Genomic DNA, 10,209 nt, shown 5'->3' on the forward strand with positions numbered 1-10,209 from the left:
TTCAATGTGATTTTCAATTTCTTTGAATTTGTGAAATCTACTAGCAATTGAAAAAAAAATGTTTCTACACCACATTTTTTTAGTCAAGGTTTTTTTTTTTTCAGTTTCTGTTCATCTAAAAGTAGTGTTCATTATTTCACAGAAATAAAGCAGATAAATAGCCACAAACCTTGCCATTCTTTCCCCTGTGTACACTTGCAAATGAGTGTAAGAAGTAAAATGAAAAAGGATTTGCTTATCAATGGTTGGATATATTAGTATCTGTGGTATCTGAGCCTGTGGACATTTGCTTCAGTTACAAAACCTCTGTCATTGAGTGTGTGTTTAGGATTTTGTTTGATTAATTAATCTCACATTGTGTTAATTTGTGTGACCTCTCTCTGATTTTGCTACACTGAGAGAGGTAGTGGCCTCAGCATCAGCACGGCTGCTATCAGACACATAATGGATGTAGTACTGTGCTAGAGGGAGAACTATTGCCTGGAATAATTCATTTGCAAAAATTTAATTGCTATATTAAGGGTGCGTGGTCCCCGCCGGCAAGTGCATTGGCCCTGATAAGAGATTTTTCATTAAGTTCACTTGTTTACAATGCAATCAATTTAGTCAGCCTATTGTCATGTGGGTGTGGGAATGGAAAGAAGCCACTGCAATCGTTAATATGGACTTTGCTTATTGGACTGACAAGTTGTGGAAAGATAAAGTAAGTAGTTTTTACATGTAGACCCTGGATCTGAGGATGTGTTTATCCATGCATGTGTGCTTGCTGGTTATTGCGGTCTGTTTTTTGATGAAGAGATTTCATGGTGTATTTGTGATTGTGTGTGCACCCTGTAGGATCCATTCTGAGAGTACAAAGTGCTTTTGTTTGTCTTCATTTAATTAACCTCCCTCATGTTGTTGCAAATGTAAATGACTTTTTTCTTACATGTGAAAGTGAAGTTTAGGTCAAGTTTAGCACAATGTTCATGCCGCTTTTTTCCATACAGTGTAACAAATGCCACAATTCTGATCTCACGATACAATTGACGAAACTTTGAACAAAGCAAATAATATAGAGTTAAATAAATAGAGTACTTCTTAAAAATATTATTTCTAACATGTGTGTTAAACTGTTAACAAAAAAGTAAATTTTTTTAAGATGCTAAATTTGATTTTACATAAGCTGCAAAACTGAATAGGACTTGATCTTTGGACCTGGTCTTTCTTCAAGCACAGGTCGATGACAGCCGAACAGAAATATTCATGTACTTAACTAAAAATACATGTGCTTGCACTCTGTCCCTGACTACATACATTTGAAAAGTTATAAATATTCAATTTTATTTTTTATTATTTAATACTTAATAATAAACATGGAAGCTCAAAAAGCGTGCCTTCTTGGTTTATCATATTTGATGCTAAAATAAATGTCTTGAACTTTAACTTTAAACCATACACAATGCATAGTCACTATGCATGATACATATTGTTGTATTTTTTATTACAATATATTGTGACATGATGTATTGTTATAGCCTTACAATGAAAGTGAATGACAAGGCTGTTAAGGTATAAAAATGACAAAAACATCATTAAACTATTTAATTCATCTTGCACGCTAGGAAAACAATATTCACTATAATATTTCATCATATCTCACATACATTTTATTACTTTCATGGGTTTTAGAAACACCTACAAGAGGTTATTTCTGCCAAAGGCAGCAATACTGGTGTAACTATATTTACAAAGATACAAATGTGAATTTCTGTATTTTTGTTGAATAAAGGATTTTTCATTGTTATTTTGTTGAATTATCACCTTCAGTAATCAATATTATTATCAATATATTATTGATATATTTTATTGTTTATTATCAATATCCCCCATATATTGAACATTTGAGTGAAAAGGTAAAATTATCAAATTGATTTCTTTGATGGCACCAGCATTTGAGCTCGCCCTGATGATCATGTTCTACAGCATGTTTTGAGATGATCTAAAGAGCATCTTGTGCATCAATGTAAGCAAAACATCTGACTCTCTATACAAAGAGTTATGTCATAAATGTGCTTATTTGATTAGCAAGAAAAGATAATAATTACATTACATAATGTTTCTTATTTTGAACATTTTCAGTAGCCTAAGACTTTTCAGATTTAAATGACAAGTCTATATCCCATATTTCTGCTATATAAGAAATATATATATATATATATATATATATATACTGTAGACAAGTCTATATCCCGTATGTGATTGTGATTGTATAAAGGCTAGCTGTGCCCTGTCGATTTAAATGTTTGACATTTTACTCACACTGATTTTCCAAGCGATGAAACTTGCTCATCTGCTGATTTGCTCTCTCTGCCATTTGTCTCGCAGAGACCATAATGTTGACCTCTATCAGACTCTGGGAAAAAAGGGACAGATTTCAATGATTTAACATTTAAGTGCACATGTGTATAGACTGACACACTGTTTCCAAAGTAGACCCAACCTGTGCTGTTTCCAAATGAATCTCCAGGTTTAAAGGTGGGGTAAGTGATTTCTGGTAGCCAATGTTGACATTTGAAATCACCAAAAAACAAAGCAACCTTGGCGTCCGATCGCAGGCCTTCCCCTCCTTGAGTTCTCTCCAGCGCTGGAAAGCTGATCCGATATTTACACGGGTCTTACTTCTTGCCTTAAGCCTTCTTTTGTTCCACAGACGTTTTCCTCTTTTGTTTTTTATCCGCCATCTCTATCTTTCTGTCGCTCGGCTCACTAATGTCTGTCCTGTGCACTGAACTCTCTCTCCTCCACATCATGAGTAGACATGCCCCTTACTGCTGATTGGCTACAAGTTTGTTTTGCTAGTCGGCCCAAATCAGTTTTCTAAAGCGTTTTTGAAAAATCGCTTACACCACCTTTAAGCCTCTGCTGGTTAAATATGCTGTTAAGTGTGTGCAGTGTATTTTCTGAGATGTGTCCCTGAAGGCCTGTCTAGTGTTGTCCTAATGCCAGTGTTTACAGGAATGAAGTGGAGCTCATCTCTGTGTGAATGTGAGCTTATTTATTACTATAGTGAGGGCAAAAAACTGTCCCTAGAAGTTAGCTAAATCTGACAAATCCTCTTTTGGGGATATTTGGGGATATCATCCACTTGTAAAATCAATTCATAAATGCAACAAATGCTTACTAACTATAAAAACGTGTCAGGTTTTTCATTAGAGTTAGGGCTTAGTCTGTAGTAACCAGTGTTGGGGGTAGTAACACATACAAGTAACGTGAGTTATGTAATCAGATTACTTTTTTTTCAAGTAACTAGTAAAGTAATGCATTACGTTCCACAAAAATAACAAATACAATTAGTTACTTTTTATGGAGTGATGCAATATTGTAATGCATTACTTTAACTTTCCCCAAAATTGGTAGTAAGTAAGGGATAATATGAAGTCAGCCAGTCATTATCGCAAAATAATTGCACACAATGCAAATCTTTAAAGGCTTTATTTTAACACTAAAAAAATTAATAGGATCAATATGTAATAATTATTTAACCAATTTTCACCTTTTTTTTTTTTAAAGCTATACAGGTTCAACTAAATTTCCTAAGTCAGTTTAATATAATTTAAGTAGAATTAACATGTACAGCCAATTTGATTTTATTAAAAAATGTAAGGCAGCAACTTAACTTGAACTGAACTAAGTTGAAGTAGGTGGACAATTTTTACAGTTTAGTTTAAACTTACTGTAACTTAATGCTTTACTATAGCAATTTAAGTAGTTCATTTAGACATCTCATAAATTAGTTAAGTTGCATATATTCACAATATAAGTGCAATACTGAAGTTTACATCTTCACAGACAATAAAATAAACAGGTGAACTTTATCTAAATGAAGTTTAAATCCATATTGTGCATATGTCATTACAGTAACAATGCAAAGTAATATTTATAATATACTATATATCTTTAGATACTTAGATACTCTCTCTCTCTCTCTCTCTCTGTGTGTGTGTGTGTGTGTGTGTGTTTTAGTAAAGACATGTATAATGCTAATTTTTAACTTATTTTATTCATCAAAGAATCTTAGGGGAAAATATGATTTCCACTAAAATATGAAACAGTGCTGTATTTAACACTGATAATAAGAAATATTTCTTAAGCACCAAATCAGCATACTAAAATGATTTTTGAAGGATCATGTGACATGGAAGACTATAGAAAAGGCTGCTGAAAATTCAGCTTTGACGTCACAAGAATATATTCAAATAGAAAGCAGTAATTTTTTTAATTGTAATAATTCAATATATGACTTTTTGCTGTATTTTTTATTAAATAAATGCTGCCTAGGTGAGCATAAGAGACACACAGCATATATATAGAACTTTTATAGTAAATGTGTATTCCAGCACATGACCTTGTTGCCAGCGCTCACTGGCACAGACTGAAACTGGTCTTTTTCTCTGTCTGTTTCTGTTTCTGACTGTGGATTCTTGCCATGGAGTGTCATTGAGAAAACACACATTCAAGTAAACAGATTCTGTGCTGTGACTTCAAGCACTTGTATGCTCTCACTCTCTCACTGTCACACACACAAACAAAAGAACAGCCAGTGAGAGTAATAAACTCCCTGAGCTTCTCAAGCAGCAGGAAAGCATCTGATGTACAACGATGGTGTGTGAACACCCAGCAGTCCGGGTGCTGCCAACTGTCTTTCTCCATCCTAATACCGCATGCAGAGATCATCCCATAGGCTTGACAGAGCATCAGAGGAAGCCCTTATCGTACCTTGGTTTCAGACTGATGTCACGTTGATTGATATCACTTAATAACATATTCAGTCCTATTGATTTTAATAAATGGCTGTGTTTAAACAGACATCTTAGGAAGAGAGTCGTCACAGCTTTTGTAATGCGAGTACTCGATCAAACAATGGTGAAAGAGAGAGGCAGATACATGTTGTGTATGAGATGGATGTGTGTGAGGATGAAGTCATGTCATTCCTGTTATGTGTTATCTTTCTGAAAACGGTAACCTTTAAAAATGAATGTTTGTGTTGTCAATTAGTATTTTAAAAGGATTAAAAGATATGCTTTAATCAGACTTGTTTTTGTATTGTCTTTTTGTTTGTTTGTTTGTTTTGTTTTGTTGTGTGTGTGTGTGTGTGTGTGTGTGTGTGTGTGTGTGTGTGTGTGTGTGTGTGAAAATTTTTGGGTAGGGTTGGTGTAGGGCAGTAGCACATACAGTTTGTACAGTATAAAAACCATTACGCCTATGGAATGTCCCCATAACGTGATGAATACACAACATGGGTGTGTGTGTGTAAAAATTATTTTGTTTTGTTTTTTGTTCACAGTGACAAAAAAATGAATTTAATTCCTGACAGGAAAAAGGAAATAAAACTTTTAACAGGATTATAACCAGGATGGAAAGAAGATCTACAGTTAGCCATTGGTCTGTAATTAATTTAGAGTAATTTTACATAAGGAGGACGATTTGAAACCAATTATGTATTTTTAACCATCTTTTGAAATGTTAATGTCAAGCAGATGACTGTAATTTCATTTTAAAACAGGATGAAATGTTTTACGTTGAGACAAACCAATTAAATAGTACATCACAGGTTTTATTAAATCCATAAATCCAATCAATACACATATTGTTTTCTCAATAAAAATTGTTAAGTTGTTTAAAAAATAAAGTTAAGTAATATGAATTACATATTTAAAATGCGTATGGTTAATATTTTATCCAATATATTAAGAAATGCATAATGGAGAATGAATATGGGGACAGAGAATAACGCACATGCTGGGAAGAAGGGTTTGTTTTGGATTTCATCATTGGTGCTACATCAACCTCATTCACAATCAAATAAATAGTCTATAGCACCTATTTGTGAAAATATATCATACCATGACACATCTGATCTGTTTTTCACAACAGTCCCTGCATTTTGACAAAATGTGCATGAAGGAACAACAGTGCCATCAGGTGGCCATACAAGGCAAAACATCTGTATCCAAAACACAATTGGTACTTGACATCATAACTAAGATCAGGGCCATTGCCTTAAGAAAAAAAAAAGAACGTTTTTTTTTTTTTAAATGTAGTCAGAAGCCATCAGCGTACAAGTGTTTCAAAGCACCCTAATACACAGATCTGGTGAACCTATAATGTAACCAATACTTTTAAAATAAGAACCATATAGTCAACTCCAAAGCTTTATACAGTAAAAATGGTTTTAATCTTAAGGTGCTGCACTGAAAAACCTTAATAGAGTACAACTGGCAGTGAAAAAACACAGTATAACATGTCTGTTTTCCTCAAGGTACATCAGAGAATATCATTTATTTATTTATTTATTTATTTATTCATTCATTCATTCATTGTTTGTTTGTTTGTGGTTGTTTTGTTTTGTTTTGTTTACAGTGGCAAAAGAATTCCTAAGGTTGAATGTAGCATGAAAATACAACAAGTAAAAATAAAAATTAATGTTTGTGTCAACATTTAAAGAAGATTAAAAAAATTAATAATCATCATCATCATCATCATGCATGTATGTATGTGTGTATGTATTTATTTATTTATTTATTTGAAAGCAGAGCAGGGGTTTTGTGAAAGGAATTATTAATTAATTGTATTTGTTGCCATCAATGCACTCATACAAAAAATAAAATATGTTTTTCTTTATTGTAAACTTATATATTATATTATATTATATTATATTATATTATTGTTATGTTATGTTTCTTGACCCATTGGTGTATTTTCCCTCTCCTGCCACATTCTCTCTGGATGTGTTAGTGAATGTTAAAAGCTCTTAATGAGATCCTTTGGGAGTCTAGAATAGCAGAAAACTCTTTCTTGACCCATTGGTGTATTTTTTAACTCATAAAACAAACTGTAGAGAGATTTAAGCTTAAAAACTACTGAATTTTATACATATTGAAAATTGCAAGCCTATAATCTACTTCAAAAACTTTGCAACCAGTAAAATAATAATAATAATAATGCAAACATGATCCAAATAATGTCAGGCACTTTAAAACCCTAAAAAACGAAAATTAACACAACTTCACAACCCTAACCCTAACCCTAAGTTTTGTTCTGAATGTTGCACAAAGATGACAATATCCAAATCCCTTGTCCTTGTGAAGACACTTTTTGGTCCCCATGAAGAAACATAAGTCATACAAAATGAAGTTGTGTGTGTGTGTGTGTGTGTGTGTGTGTAGTCAGGGTAACTGATGATGAGGCGAGTCAGACCTCTGGTGGTTGTGTGTGGGACTGCTGGTCATAAAGAGACCCTGGGAGGTCTATTAAGGCACCTTTCATTCATATACATAATCCATGTAGCTGTAATAGAGACGTGACTGTGTTGGTTTATGTGTGTGTGTGTGTGTGTGTGTGTGTGTGGAGGTGTGTGAATATGTTTACTGTAGATCTTGACATTCAAGCTGACATTTGGGGAATTTTTATTTTCAGTGACATTTCCTGAAAGACGTGGTGAGGGTAGATATTGTGAATCTGAGTGTATGGATTCTCAACATTTACATCACTGACAAAATGATCACTGCAATAGTCTGACACTTGTGAAACGTGCAAAGCCATCCATATTTTTCTGCTATAATGTATAAACTTTTAACATCTAACACTCACATAAAGGAATAGTTCAACTTTTGCTGAAAATGTATCACCCTCAGGCCATCCAAGATCAGATTTGGAGAAATGTAGCATTACATCACTTGCTCACCAATGGATGGATGCAGTGAATGGGTGCCGTCAAAATGAGAGTCCAACAATTAATGCCTTATGAAGTGAAAAGCTGCATGTTTGTAAGAAAAAAAAAACATCGTTAAGACTTTTCATGGATTACTTGTGAATTGTTGCAATGCTTTCGTCAGCTGGTTGGACACTCGTTCTGACGGCACCCATTCACATTATTTTAATATTGGTTGGTTCATCACTGGTAAAAAATATAAGTTCAGTGGTCTAATCTTCTGACAGCATGGTTGCACAACAACAGTTTTGTAAGACTCATAGGGAAGCATAAGTTAGTTTTAAAGAAGCAAAATATTAGTTTTTGCTGATGCTAAAAAATGTCAGATGACAAACAATTTCTCAACTTCATCATGTGACCAGCTAACTCAACCAATCACAGTGACTTCTTACCATGGGCTTTACATTTGAGTCCCTTCATCTCTCTGAACTCGTACTTCACCATGGCCAAGCACTGGATAGCGGTTCTCCTCACACTTCTGTCTCTCACCAGAGCAGGCGTCTGTGAGACCCTCCCTGGCTCCTGCAGGATCGTGTGTGACCCCTCCTCAGATCGTTCTAAAGACCAGAGCAATGGCTTTGTCATCCCTCTCACCTCATCTGCAGCAGGACCTCCTGGTCCACCTGGACCTCCAGGTAAAGCAGGTCCTCCTGGCCCAGCCGGACCCTCAGGTATAGGCTCGTCGAGTAAAGGAGGTGTCGCATTCAGTGCTGCGCTGCAGGACGCCTTCAGCAAGAATGATGTGATAAAGTTTAACGACGTGATTACTAATCTGGGAGGAGGTTATGACTCCTCGACCGGGACTTTCACCTGTAAGACAGCGGGAGTGTACTACTTCATCTTTAGCATTGTGAAGACCGGCCAAAACCTACGAGTGGACTTGGTTCTTAATGACCAAACGGTGAGTTTACCTCAACATGAGGTTTTTTGCAGGGATTTTCAAACAAAGACATCTAAGTATGTTAAAAATGTAAGCCTTATAAAGGCTGCTCTATATTTTTGTATGCATAAAAAGACCCATTTATAATTTATATATATATATATATATTATGGAAACTGTTTTTCAGTATTTCTTGATAATTAGAAAGTTAAAAAGAACAATATTTATTTGAAAGAAAAATGATTTGTAACAGTATAAATGTCTTTACTGTGACTTTTAATCACTTTATTGTGTCCTTGCTAAATTACAAAAAAATAAAATAAATAAAAATAAATAAATATTAAAACCTTACTGACCCCAAAGTTATTTATTTTTATTTGATTTATTTATTTATGTTTAAAGCTTATGCAAATGTATTTATTTCTGTTAAAAAAGTAAAGCTGGGAATAGTATAATTGCAATTAATCCCTTGATTTCTGACCAGAATAAAAAAAAGGAAACATTAAAATGAATGCCTTAAGTGGCACGGGTATATTTGTAGCAATAGCCAACAATACACTGTATGGGTCAAAATTATAGATTTTTCTTTTATGCCAAAAATCATTAGGATAGTAAAGATCATGTTCCAACCGTAAATATATCAAAGCTTAATTTTTGATTAGTAATATGCATTACATCCATCAATTGAAAGTTTATTTATTCAGCTTTCAAATGATGTATAAATCTCAGTTTTTAAAAAATTGACCCTTATGACTGGTTTTGTGGTCCAGGGTCAGAAATTCGCGATTTACACCTTTACAAAGCGTCTGTTGCGCATGCAAATTTAATTTCAGATTTCCCTAACAAGCAACCATATATTTTTTAAATAAACCCAAAAAACCGCAACCTGCGACCTGGGATTTTTTCAAGCAACTTTAAAAAAAAAGAATTAAGCCCAAATTTGCGTATAATACGCGGATTTAGCAACTATGATCAGGGCTTCTATTGGTCCGTTTACGATCGGATATCTATTGGCTACTGCCGTCAAAGGTGAAATTGTTTATTGATTGAATATATTTAATTCAATTTTAAATTAATATGCTAAATTTGTAAGCCTTACAATTTCGTAGATTTTAATTCAAATTTTTGAAAAAAAGTGGGGGAAAAAACAGCGTCCTGAAAACTCCTGCTTTGTTGCTTTAATAAAACAGCTGCTACACAATAAAATATTAAGGACTCACATCTTTTGCAGCATAATAAGTCTGATAAATATGCTCATTTCCACTGTTGTGTGTTCTAGGTTGTGGCGAGTGCAGTGGCAGTGGATGTTCTTCATACAGACACCGCAAGCAATACTGTAGTGCTGCAGCTTAAAGCTGGAGACCGGCTGCATGTTCGGCTGAACAACAGTGAACTAAGCAAGAGGGACTCACAAAGCCGCTTCAGTGTCTTCTCTGGTTACCTGCTCTATGAGATCTGAGACCAACAGACAAACATGATTTCTTTCTGCTTTAACTTCTTTCTGTTAGTTTAAAGAGGCCTCTTTGCATTCAGACTGTGGGTGTTTCCTTGAATAAAGAATGAATTCTTCTGGCAA

At 34.3% G+C, this 10,209-nt stretch overlaps 1 protein-coding gene across 1 annotated transcript; it reads left to right on the forward strand.

The window, feature by feature from the left end:
- Positions 1 to 8,171: 8,171 nt before the first annotated feature.
- On the forward strand, positions 8,172 to 10,209 carry c1ql1 (complement C1q like 1). Its single transcript, XM_016532251.1, has 2 exons — positions 8,172 to 8,654; positions 9,913 to 10,209. Exons 1-2 carry the CDS (start codon positions 8,196 to 8,198, stop codon positions 10,090 to 10,092), a joined length of 639 nt encoding a protein of 212 aa, XP_016387737.1. The 5' UTR covers positions 8,172 to 8,195; the 3' UTR covers positions 10,093 to 10,209.

Source organism: Sinocyclocheilus rhinocerous, unplaced genomic scaffold (genome assembly GCF_001515625.1).
Source record: "Sinocyclocheilus rhinocerous isolate Xijiao unplaced genomic scaffold, SAMN03320098_v1.1 scaffold1725, whole genome shotgun sequence".
Lineage (NCBI taxonomy): Eukaryota > Metazoa > Chordata > Actinopteri > Cypriniformes > Cyprinidae > Sinocyclocheilus > Sinocyclocheilus rhinocerous.

Bases quoted from the DNA above. Each gene is read 5' to 3' on its own strand.
- c1ql1 (XM_016532251.1), top strand. From the start codon at position 8,196: ATGGCCAAGCACTGGATAGCGGTTCTCCTCACACTTCTGTCTCTCACC. The intron at 8,655-9,912 runs GTGAGTTTACCT...TGTGTGTTCTAG, and splicing joins TGGTTCTTAATGACCAAACG to GTTGTGGCGAGTGCAGTGGC.